Source organism: Microtus pennsylvanicus, chromosome 8 (assembly GCF_037038515.1).
Source record: "Microtus pennsylvanicus isolate mMicPen1 chromosome 8, mMicPen1.hap1, whole genome shotgun sequence".
NCBI lineage: Eukaryota > Metazoa > Chordata > Mammalia > Rodentia > Cricetidae > Microtus > Microtus pennsylvanicus.
This window is the reverse complement of record NC_134586.1, coordinates 77,671,038-77,684,194: the sequence shown is the minus strand read 5'-3', so window position 1 is coordinate 77,684,194 and position 13,157 is coordinate 77,671,038. Positions and strand designations below refer to the sequence as shown.

Here is a 13,157-nt window from a genome sequence, read left to right as displayed (position 1 = left end):
CGTCTAAACAGGAGGCCCCTCAGCACTTGGTTTTCACACATACCACAGAGCTCAGGCTGTGCAGCAGAGTCTCGTTCCTTCCAGTATATTCTGTAATAGAGGATGCAGCCCATTTGCTCCTGGGCTGGGATGTGGGACCAGGAAATAAAAAGGCTCTTTCTTTTCTCTGTGATGGCAATGATATGAGGGCCAGTCAAAGGTGCTGAGGAGAAGGACACAAGAGGTTTCTGTCACCCTCCAAATCCAAGCCACTAAACCAGAAGCTTGAGGAAAGATCCTAAGGTTCACCTTTGTGCCTGGAGTCACCCAGGGTGGAGCTGCAACCTCCTTGGTCCTCTGACAGTGCATGCACCTGAATTTCATAACAGACGTAGGGATTGATGTTCTCTGCACAGGAAAGGGAGTCGTGTTAATAACCACATCCAAATCATTTTTAGCTTTTCTTAGTTTGAAGAAAGAGCAGTCTGGACTGAAAATAAAGGGATGGACTAGATTACAGTTCTCCAGAACAGAGTAATTATTCTTAAAAAGGAGATAAAGACCTTTAAGAAGCTCTGATGAAGATTTAAACATATCCCTATAGATACAATCATGCAGAATATTGGATTCTACAAATGAGTCCCTTGTTTATATGAAGCCGCTGGAGTTTTGCAGATATAGCACCTTAGCAGCTCTCCTATGGTATACTGGTGTCCCATACTCTTATAATTGACTAGGACTTCATGTCTTTTTGGGCTGCATAGGAATTTTACCTCACACAGTTATTGCCTAAATTGTGTGTGTGTGTTACATGAAAGTCCATTAAATTCTCCCACAACCATTGTTAGAAGAGAGCCTGATAAGATCATATTTACATGAGAGTGGGCACCAACTTGAGCTCATAAACCAGAGAAAAGTGGAGAAGACATTTGCCACCTTAGTCTGCAGAGTGACATGGGATCCCGGCTGAAGGGCAATGGAGGATAAGGAATCATACATCCTTTGGAAGGGTCTGGTAAGTGGCTCTTATTTCCAGTGTTTGGTTAACTTTCCTGTCCCATGACTTGGGAAAAGCCAACCAACCCACTGTGCTGTGGAGATCTGGGAGTTCCTGATGAGCCTTGCAAAGCAAAATGTGAGTGAGGGCACTGCTCACAATCGAAAGCTGTGGGTTTTCCTCCTGTGAACTGCTCGCCCTCAGTCAAGGAGGAAAGATTCATGGCTGTGTGTCTTCATTGACATTTTCCCTTTCAAGAAGAGCAAAGCCTTCCTAGCAAACATTTTTCCTGATTCTGACCTTAAGGAGATACATTTTTTTTTGATTATTTTGTATGAACACCACCCCTCAGGGGTATCTGCTCCCCACCTTAAGAACCTGCAGTGGAAGAAGTCCACACTTGGAAGACTCTCATTTCCTTTGCAATGGGACCCAATTTCCAAGCTCATTTCATGTCTCTATGCTGACCTTATATTCACAACATCCTTGGGCAAAGGCCTTGTCTCTGTTTATAAGCTATTTTACAGACTTTTTTTCCCCCTGCAGATATTTAGTTTTACCTCTGGTGTGGGAGAAAGTAGGCATCTCTTCCACAAATAATGTAACTGAAAATCATTTTGTGCACACCAAGACAAGCATGTGGGAGAGGGACACAGCTACTCTAGGTCTCCCAGAGGAACTTCCAGACACTGAGATACGGTGGGCAAACAGAATGAGCTGATAGTCTCTAGCTCTGCCATTCCACGGTCCAGGAATCAGGTTTATTTTGACTCATTCCAGACCCTCTGATGATGTCCATACAGCCAGGGTCAGAAAAAGCTTGTAAGGGGAATAACGTCTGAATTTGTGAATGTTTCAGTTCAGCAGAAAATAATAGCAAATCAAATATTTCCAAGTGACAGAACAATCTTCATGGGTTATTTTGCAACTTTATTCTGTTGTTTTTATTCAAATGCATTATTCAGAAGTGATTCTGAATATTTCATTTTATATCCACTTTATGGTATTTATATGGAAATATATGATTTCCCAAAGAAAGGCAAGGTTCAAATTGCCCATGAGGGATGAATCTTGATATATATATATTTTTATATATATAAAAACAAAACAAAATATATATATATATATATATATATTTTGTTTTGTTTTGTTTTTTCGAGACAAGGTTTTTCTGTAGCTTTGATGCCTGTCCTGGAACTAGTTCTTGTAGACTAGGCTGGCCTTGAACTCACAGAGATCCGCCTGCCTCTGCCTCCCAAGTGCACACCTTTAATCCCAGCACTCGAGATGAATCTTAATATTACCTCCCAGTTTAGGCACTGTTTCCTGTCCATAGGTCATTTGATTTGATGGGTATGATAGGCCCTGAGGGAACTGGGACCACAGCAGAGCCTCCAGCTACCCGAGGGAAACTGGCAGCGCTGCAGAGCCCCCAACCTCCTAAGGGAAACTGGCACCACTGCGGAGCCCCCAACCTCCTAAGGGAAACTGGCACCGCTACGGAGCCACCAGCTTTCCAAGGGAAACTGGCATCACTGCAGAGCCTCTGGCTACTCGAGAGAAACTAGCATCACTGCAGAGCCTCCAACTATCCCAGAAGCAAGCCATAAAGTTGCTTTCAAATCTGATGCTACCTTCTGGAGCGTGATAATGAGTGCATCCTTCAATTCCACCACTCAGCAGGCAGAGGCAGGAGGATCTCTGTGAGTTCTAAGCCAGCCAGAACTAGAGTGAGACCCTGTTTCAAACAACAACCAGAATTAATGCCTTCTTTTCTTATCATTCCCTTTCAGGGTTTGAATCTTGCTTTCCCGAGCAACCAAGGAAATGCACATATACTTTTGGATGTATAGATAATGAAACCGGCAAAAATAATCAAACCGCTTGTCTTATACCTTATAAATTTCTCTTCTATGAGATAAATGGTTTCCAAACGAAAAGTTCTAGATTCTCAGTGGCTTGCTCTTTTTTCTCTGGGTGCTCACTGTATGCAGCCTTGTATACCGGTAGAAGTCTGGGCAGGCAGGCCATATAAGAGGCACCCAGTCAAGGACCAGCTCATATGTTATTGTATAATATGATATTTTTCTTCAAGTAAACCTTATTAAGCAGGTTTTATATACATTCCTAGAGAGGAGTAATGATGTTCATGGTGGAACAACAATGTAGTTTAGTGTTTTGAGCTTGTAAATCTATTCAGTTCTTATTTCTGACACATTTAGTAACAATTCCTTGGAAGCTAAATTATTTAGTACTTGAAATATGCTAAACTCTGTTCAGAGCATTTTCCATATATTAATACAGTCAGTCCTCATAGCCACTCAAATGAGGAAAAAGGGGCATAGCAGGAATCTGCCTAAGATCTCCCAATTGTTAGGGAAGGAGCCGGGACTCAGGCCTGGGTAGGCTGTCTATATAGCCAGACCATGAATCACAATACCGAACTTAAATTGACATTAAATTGAATTTAAATTGACATTAGATTCTCTCTAGTCCTTTTAATGTGCTTTCAGATACTTTTTCTCACTTTATTGCAACCCCTGACAGAAATGTCACTTAGAAATAGAGGTCCCAATTTTCATATAACAGTTCAAATGACAAATAGTAGGATTGGGAATGAGGATCCCCTGGTTTTGCCATCTGTATGTGGGTTTAAAACAATGCCTCAGAAGCAATTATGTATTTTATAATTTCAGAATTTTCTTATCATATCTTATCTTGCATAAAAATAATGACTCAGTGCACAAAATTGTTTTGAGTTAAATGACTATACAAAGATAAATGTATCTTTGACAAGTTAGGTTTCTGCCATACTTATTTGGTTCAGTTATTCTTTCATCTTATTGGGCATGGTGCTAGGGGACATAATTCTCCCATAAACATAAGCCTTCTTCAGTCACTTGGTCCTCAAGTTAGTCCCGAGGGCTGTCTTTTTTTTTTTTTCTTCAAGACAAGGTCTCACTATGTAACTCTTGCTGTTTTTGAGTTCACTATGTAGACAATTCTGGCCCTGAACTCCAGAGATTCACCTGTCTCTGCCTCCCAAGTTGTGGAATTAAAGGCATGCACCACCCCATCTGGCTTACAGGGCAGTCTTGATGGACTCTAGGTTCCCACTGTTTAGGATTCTAGTATAACATGTAACCCTCTGTAATTGAAGACAAAATAGCTTTGTCTCCCCAAATGTCTTAGGGCTCCTACTACTGTAATATAACAACATGTCCAAAGGCAGCCTGGAGAGGAAAAGGCTTATTCCATCTCATGCTCGTAGTCTACCATCCAAGGAAGTCAGGGCAGGACTCATGGTGTGGTTCTAGACGCAGTATCTGAGCCATGGAAAAGTGCTGCTCACTGGCTTGCTCCCTACAGCTTGCTCAGTCTGCTTTTTTATAGCACCAGCCACCTGCTTAGAGGTGCCACATCAATTATTAAGACAAGACCCCACAGTTTTGCCTGCAGGCCAGTCTTAGGGAGGCATTTTCTCAATTATGATTCCCTCTTTATCTATTCTCAGACAGCTCTAACTTGTTAACACGTTGACATAAAACTAGACAAACAAATGAGAATTTAGTGGCTCTCTAGAAGAAATGTGAGTAGTGCGGTACCTGAAATCAGAGCAGTCGTGTTGTAGGGAGGGATCCGCAGCCAGTGTGGGGGAAAGCTCACATTCCTTCCTGGTTCTAGAGCCCTCCATTCCACTATGTACTCTCGAACAGCAGAGACAGCTTTCCCCGGAGGCTGCCAGGTCACCACAATGTTGTCCATGTTCTCTGACTTAGCAGATACCCAGGAAGGAGCCAGCAACCCTTTGGAGGTGAGGAGGAGGAAGGACAAAATCGGAACGGATAAAGATAAAAATGGGAACTGGAGAGACATCGCAGTCAGTCAAGTGTTTGAGGATGCTAATTCAATCACCATAACCCACTGGGGGAAAGCCAGGTGTGGCTGGTATGGTGCTGCACACTTGTACACCAGTCCTGCGGAAGTGGAGACAGGAAGATTCCTGAGATGTCCAGCCAGTCTAACTAGCCTACCTAGTAAGTGAGAGATTTTTTTTCAACAACAAACAAAAAGCAAAATAGATCGTGCTTAAGGAATAACACCTACCTAAGGTTATCCTGTGGCTACATGTGCACACATGCATCTGCTCATGCATGAACACACACACACACACACACACACACACACACACACACACACTAAAATAAGACACGACAGCTTATCCCAGCTAAGTTTTAGAAATTATCAGTCTCTCTTTAGGGGCTTCCAGGTCAAGGTTTAAGTTCATGGTTTTCAGTCCACGGAGGATTAGCCTCAGCAGCTTGTTCTATAATCCAGAGTAGCTTTCTTTGTGGATTTATTTCTATTTGTATTTACTTACTGAATTCCCTCAAAGTGCTCACTCTGTTAAATGTAATATACACCCTTTTAATGACCGCCCATTTGTCTCCTTAGACATAAATGTATCGCTGAGAAGTAGTGTGACCCTTTGCTTGTGTCGTATTCTCACAAAACACACCATGTTTTGTCAAACCTTTTCACTTAGGTTTGTTTTTGGAATGGATTCATTCTCCTTGTTCATGTAAACCTAGCTCACTCCTTCCCACTTCTGCTAAGCCCTTTTCTCCTCTGCTCTCCAGTGACCAGAAGGAGTGTCCTGACACAAGGACACAGTGACACTACAGCACCTCTGTGCATGTGCAAGACCATCCAGGATGTACACGCACAGGACTGCTTGACTAGGGAGTATCCCTCTGACTGATCTCCAAAACAGATGGATGAGACGGGGGTGTAGCCCTTGCCCAGCCTGAGCAAGAAACTGTACACACGCACAGAAGGTAAACAATGAAAGAGCACGTTGGCACTTCACCAAGGGTAGCTAGCACGAGGGCTCTCACCTCACCTACACTTTCTATTTCCCTTTCTGCTTATCAATTTGATACGTATAAAATCATACGTGATTAGAGATTTGACTTTCATGAGTCCAAACTACTCAATGACTTTCCTTCTGTGGCTATTAGTAGACTTGGCTCATTTTTTTGTGTGTTTCTGCCTTTTTCTGATCTGCAAGTAGCTTTGATGAATCTAATTACTATCCAGTTTTCTACTCTTAATGCAGTCAGTTAGTTCTCTGACAACTTTGTTATCTACAGTGGTACTGGTAAATTTACCACAGTTTTGATTTTGAGTCTTGTTTGTAAATTTCCACCACGCTGGGACTATGAACACATTCAACTACATTGTCTTCTATTGGCCTTTACTTTTCCTTTTTATGCTTAGGGTTTCAGTCCAAAGTATACGCTAGAAAGGTTATTTTTTAAGAAAGGAAATGCTATTTATTTCTGTTTTTCAGGGATGGTGTGTCTGCATTGTAAACTGTGCAGACACATCCCACCTGCTAATCCTTAGATATTCAACTTTTCTTTCAATTCTGGTGGCAGTGACTTCCCTGGGGTTTACTTCTCTCATGAGTTGAAGAAGAATTGACTAATGGGAAGAGTAAATATGATCAAAGTACATGGAAAACATATATGAAAATATCATAATGAAACTTATGAATACACAGTAATAAAAATAATAGAAAAATTCTTAAGTAGAAATGAAAGATATTTTATGCTAGCATTCCAATTAATAGTGGAAATATTACTAGCTAGAAAAAAAGCCTTCATACCCTAAGAATGAAACATTTAATTGAAGAATAATAGAAAACTATAAAGCAAAAGGCTCTTAGTGACAACAAAAGAAGTTTCCTATGGGGGCTGGAGAGAGATGACTCAGTGGTTAAGAGCATTGCCTGCTCTTCCAAAGGTCCTGAGTTCAATTACCAGCAACCACATGGTGGCTCACAACCATCTGTAATAAGGTCTGGTGCCCTCTTCTGGCCTTCGGCATACACACAAATAGACTATTGTATACATAATAAATAATAAATAAATATATAAAAAATAAGTTTCCTATGTACAGACATTTATTTTTATCTGCAGTGGGTTGGGAGGAGGGAAGAAGGAGGGCATTGTTGCCTTTTTAGTTTGTCTCTTTTTTACTTGTTTTAGGACAGAGTAATCATTTTCAAATGCTGTATATGCTTACCTGAAAGTTGGAACTATTGGCACTAATTTTTAAAATATATCTGTATAGATTTAGATAGCCAATAATTTATTTATATTGTGTGTCTCTATTCACAAGTGATTAAACATTAATCCTTCCTCTACTGTCTTTATTTACTTTTATTAATAAAATAAAATTGATCATAAAGAAATTGATTCCATAATCAATTGGACGGCTTTCCTTATTTTCTATTTTCTACATGAATGGAATAAAATAAGGTTATGTATTTTTTCAAGGTTCAATTGTAAAGTAGTTTGTGCCTGGGCATTATTAAAAAAGCATAGAGGTTGGGGTAAGCTAGCTCTAGCTTTCAGAATGTTATTATGACTGCCTTTATTTTTGTGCGTGTTTTATTTTGTATGTGTGTGTGTACTTACATGCAAGTGTCAAAGCATATGTGTGGAGGTCAGAGGACACCCTGAGGAGTTGGTTCTCCCCTTTCACCATAATGGCCTCAGGGCTAGAACTCAAGTCGTCAGGCCTGGCAGTTTCCTTTCCTGCAACTCATCTCATCAGCCCGAGGATATTGTTTTAGAGTAAAATTTATTCATTCCATAAATATTGAGTGCTACAATTTGTGAGATCATTTATCTGAGGTTGTCTTTTTCATCTCTGCTTTATCTGGAATTTGTTAAGCAAATCAGCTTGCATCTTGCAGAGTCCTTCAGCCGCTGGGTCATTATTCTTACCAGCACCAGTCTGAGATTCCTTCTCTAGGATGTTCACCAGACTGCGTCTTTCCTTCTCTCAGTCACCTTTCAGACTCCTATCTTTATGTCAGGCATGGTGACACACACCTTTAATCCTGGCACTTGGAGGCAGAAGCAGGTGGAACTTTGTGAGTTCGAGAACAGCCTGGGCTACAGAGTGAAACCTTGTCTCAGAAAAACCACAAAATAAAACTACTTTCTTAGTGACAATCAGAATATTCTAGCTCCATGTTTCCCGAGAACATCTTTGTAGAGTTCTGATGCTTGTAAGGTACCACCTAAGAGAAAGGAGGGTACTTTCTCTGTCTTGCTCTGTTGCTTGCTGGGTGTCTGTTCTTGGATTGCTTGGATTATTTTCATTAGCGTTTTTTTTTTAATGCATCAGTATCAAATTAAGGAGAGAAAAACACTTCCTCATTTAACCAAAAGTGAGAATAGGTTTTAATTTTCTATTTCATGTTCTCTGTCTCTGTCCTCTGTCTATGCCTGTGTGTCTGTCATACGAGCTGAATGTGTCTCTGTGTCTGTCTGTTGTATGTGTCTGTATGTACTATACGTGTCGTTGTATGTATGAAAGGTGTCTGACTGTGTCTGTGTGTGTGTCTGCCTCTTCAGTCTGTACTTATTGAACAGCACAGAAAGCATTACACAGGGAAGGAATGGGATACTTAACAGAAATCTTTAACAGAGTTGTACAAGGGGTTGCCTCTGGCTCCAACTGATCCCGACTGACCCAGATAACATCATTGTTTATTAACCAATATCCATAAATGGTTACTTTCAACATTCATAGTAGATTTTAGGAGGTGGCTTTCAACTTCTGTCTGTATTTCTGCTTTCAGCAAATGATACATGTGCCTTCTCTGGGTCAGGGGCATGGAAGAGTACATAATTTACAATTACACTTATGGAGGGGCTTAGGTGCTAGACATTAATTACATGAGAAATCCAAAACAAGTAAGGTTGGTTTATTATATTGTTCTTGTAAAAGGCGGGTTTGAGTACACAGTAGGCTAGCAGCCTTACGTGACTTCATGGTGTATTGTTAACTCTGGCTGTGAGGTTCAGTAAAAGTACCAGTCTCTTACTATGTAAGAGATATTTTCAGAATATTGTATCCTTACACTGGATTTTACTTCACATTCCTGAGCCACAGTCTCTGACATCTGTGTGGGCCACTGTGCTCTCCAGGTTTTTTTGGTCAACTTGATACAGAGTTGTGTCATCTGGGAAGAAGCAATCTTTTTTTATTTTTAAAAAGATTTATTTATTTATTTATTTATGTATGTATGTATTTTATATAGATGAGTGCTTTACTTTCATGTTCTGTTACCTGGATCTAGGCCATTGTTAAGAAAATGCTGTACTATTGAGATGTATGCCTAGCACTGTATTTTTTTTAAAATATTTATTTATTTATTTATTTATTTATTTATTTATTTATTTATTATGTATACAATATTCTGTCTGTATGCCTGAAGGCCAGAAGAGGGCGCCAGACCTCTTTACAGATGGTTGTGAGCCACCATGTGGTTGCTGGGAATTGAACTCAGGACCTTTGGAAGAGCAGGCAATGCTCTTAACCACTGAGCCATCTCTCCAGCCCTAGTCACTGTATTTTTATATATATGTGTGTGCATTCTGTACATGTTCGTGTGTGTACGTGTAGGTGTGTGTGCATATGCCTGAGGACAGCCTTGGATGGTGTTCTTGAGATCTCAAACACCTTTTGTTTTTGAGACAGATTCTCACTGGCCTGTTATCCACCAGGTAGGCTAGGCTGGCTGCCCAGCAAGCTCCATGTATTCATGGATCATTGCCTCCCAGTATTGGGATTACAAACATACACCATGCCTGGCTTTTCAAATGTCAGTTCTGGGGCTTGAACTCAGGTGCTCAGGCTTGCATGGCAAGCTCTTTATTTACTATGATATCTATCTCCCCATCAACAGTGGGTTTTTGATACTGGATTTCAATGTGCAGCTGAGAATGCTATGTAGCTCAGGCCATTCTCAAATGCAAAACCTTCATGTGTCAGCCTCCTGACAGCTGGGATGAAAGGCCGGCACCAGCCACCATGGCTAATTTTGATGTAGCTCATCTTAAAAACAGCATAATGCCACTACAGAATCCACTTTTAAAAAATGCTGTGTACAGGAGCCAGAGAGATGGCTTAGCATTGAAGAGCAATGCTGCTCTTGCAGAGGATCCAGTTTCGGTTCTCAGCACTGCATGGCAGTTCACGACCATTTGTATGTAACTCCAGTGCCAGGGCTCTGATTCCCTAGGCACCAAGCACAGTTGTGCTATGCATACACACGGATGTTTTACATAGGTAAAACACACACACACACACACACACACACACACACACACACACACAAACAAAAACAAATCAACCTTTAAAAAGTCTGTGTACAATACTTGTCCACAGAGGAGAAACATGAAATATGAAAAACAACAGAGGGTATAGGATGCTAAGCAGGTAAGATACTGGCTGTTAAGCCTGAATTTGATCCCCAAGATCCACTTGGTGGAAGGAGAGAACCCACCCCCAAAAGTAGTCCTCTGACCACAGGCACACTGTGACATGAATACAAACACAGATACTAAATCAATAAATGGAAAAAAATAAAATAAAGTATTTATTTATTTATTTAGGTTTTTCAAGACAAGGTTTCTCCGTGGTACCCAGCCATCCTGGATCTTGCTCTGTAGATCAGGTTGGTTCAGAGATCCATTCACCTCTGCCTCCCAAGAGGAAGGATTAAAGGTATGTACCACAGTACCCAGCTTAAATAAGATTTTTTAAAGGAAAAAAAAATGTACCAAAAGGGGGAGGGCGTTGAAGAAAAATTTTTGGTAATCCAATGATGCAGAAATGACCTCTGTTAATATGTCCATGGCTTTTACTAGGTTTTTTGTTGTTTGTTTGTTTTTTGAAACGGGGTATTTTTATAGTTTTGGAGCCTGCCCTGGAACTAACTCTTGTAGACCAGGCTGGTTTCAAACTCACAGATTCTCCTGCCGCTGCCTCCTGAGTGCTGGGATTAAAGGTGTGTGCCACCACTGTCCGGCTCTGCTTTTTGTTTTTAAGTATAAAAAAAAAATCTGCTCATATAAATGTAGATTTAAAGTGGAATTATCTGTGTGTGTGCGTGCGTGCGTGCGTGCGTGTGTGTGTGTGTGTGTGTGTGTGTGTTATCTCTGGGACCATGTATCCTTTTAAGAGACTACTTTGTTGCTTGTAATGTAAATCTTCCCATGGAACAGTAGTGACATGCTAGGGTGTGATTAAGACAGGCAAAGGTCAGACATATTTAAAAGTCTATTCTCTATTGTATGTTTAGGTCAGCTATATTATTATTAAATAATATATAAAAATCTATTATTTATGTATACATGTTGTGCATGTACATGTACCATAGCACAGGTCTGAAGGTCAGAGGATAACTTGAGGGAGTCAGTTCTTTCCTTCCACCTTGCGGGGTCTTGGGGATTGAACTCAGGATGTCAAACTCAGACAAGAGCCATCTCGTCAGCCCTCAAGCAGTTTCAATGAACGTCTGCATTTACACTTCTAACATTCTATTATTTCTTGAGGATAAACTTCTCTCCCTTCCTCCTTTCCTCTCTGCCTCCCTCCCTCCCTCCCTCCTTGCCTTCCTTCTTTCTTATTTATTTTTGAGACAGTTTCATTCTACATCTCAGGCTGGTCTGGAATATTGAATAGTGAAATTCTCTGGTGCATATTTAGCATTTTTATGTATTGACAAATTGTTTTCCAGAAAGTTGTGCCAATTTACACACCCCCCCAACAGCACACAAAAACAGTTTCACCAACATGGAGCACACTCATTCTTCTCACTCTGTCAGTTTGACTTGATTTTTCACGTTTTTTTCAAAATTTACATCTCATTAATTGCTAACTAAGTTAAACATTTTTATATCTCTGTTTTTCCTATGATAATTGAAGGGTCATGGAGATGCAATGGGGATCAACCTTAGGGTCTTGTGTATATTAAAAGTGATCTCTGAACTACACAGGCTGGGCTCTTGTACTTTCTTTTTTTGAGTTGTGTGTTTATATCCCTGATATTCTATGAATTTGAAAAAAGTACAAATTAATTAAAAATTAATTTAAAAGATTAATATAGACAAATATATAGACAATATCAACTCTATGCCAAAATGTGATATATATCAATACATATATATGTGATACACACATGTATATATATGATGCACACACACGCATATATTTATTTATAAGCTATTATTTGCAGTTTAAGCTTTACTTGCATTTTTTCTTTTTTTTGAGACAGGATCTTACTACAGAGTCTACACTGGCTTCTAACTTGCCAACATCTTGCCTAGGCCTCCTGCTTGGGTTACAGGTGTTCACTATCTACCTACCACATATGGTATTTTTAAGATAAAGTTATTTCGCAGTGTATGAACTTGGAAGGGTTTCCCTATAGTTAGAGATCCATCTTTCCCTTTACGTTTTTTCCTTGGGTGCTTTTCCTACCAAACAACTTTTCATCTTCTTCAGGAAGATAGCAAGGCTGCCAGAAATGTGGCTCTTGAGCCTTCTTTGCAGCTGGGTGTGGTCAGGTGAGTAGTGAGGGCCAGCAAGTAGCAGCAAGTGCAAAACTGCTGTGCACTGAGGTGAGCTCCTGCACACTGGGGCCACTCCCTTCTGCCTCCTCTTTATTCTGCTGCCTACAAAGAAACAGCTAGAGCTCTGGCAGCCTTTGGACCATTTCCATGTGAGGACAAACGCCAGCTTTGGCAGAGGGAAAGAGAGAGGAGCCTGGAGACTGACTGACGTCACCACCCTGAGCTATCATGTGAGAGGGCAAATGAGCCACAGTAGTCAGGCCTTCAGTCAGACGGCCTCTGAGGAGCAATTCCTAATTCAAATGCTAAATCGAGCTGATACCCATGTTTACTGGTATTTTCATCTAGCTGTGTTCATCATGTGTTCTTAAAATATAATCAAAATTTAATGTTGCATCTAAAACATCAATGTTTTGGGACTGGAGAGATGACTCAGCCATTAATAGCATTGGCTGATCTTCCAATGGACCCATGATAGGTTCCCAGCACCCACATGGAGGCTCACAACCATTTGTAACTCCAGTTCCAGGGGATCTGATGCCCGCTCCAGCCTCCATACGCACTGCATACAAATGGTATACAGACTTCCATGCAGGCAAAAGACATATACACATAAAATAATACATCTTAAAAATAACATAATCTCTTGGCAGAAATTTCTTCAAACTGATGATTGCTGAACACATGTATATATAACAATATGACACTAAGTTATAAGAGAGGGTCCAAATACAGTGTTT

At 40.5% G+C, this 13,157-nt stretch overlaps 1 protein-coding gene across 18 annotated transcripts in view; it reads right to left on the bottom strand.

Moving 5' to 3' along the window:
• Positions 1-13,157, bottom strand: part of Il12rb2 (interleukin 12 receptor subunit beta 2) — a 73,540-nt gene that overhangs the window by 13,123 nt on the left and 47,260 nt on the right. For 16 of the 18 annotated variants that reach the window (XM_075983911.1, XM_075983916.1, XM_075983904.1 and 13 more), the window contains 3 exons: positions 4,582-4,782; positions 289-387; positions 44-202 (listed from right to left, as the gene is read on the bottom strand). In XM_075983911.1, coding sequence (XP_075840026.1) covers positions 44-202; positions 289-387; positions 4,582-4,782 — 459 coding nt within the window. The remainder of the gene's footprint in view (positions 1-43; positions 203-288; positions 388-4,581; positions 4,783-13,157) is intronic. The other 2 variants (XM_075983913.1, XM_075983919.1) reach the window with 2 other exon arrangements.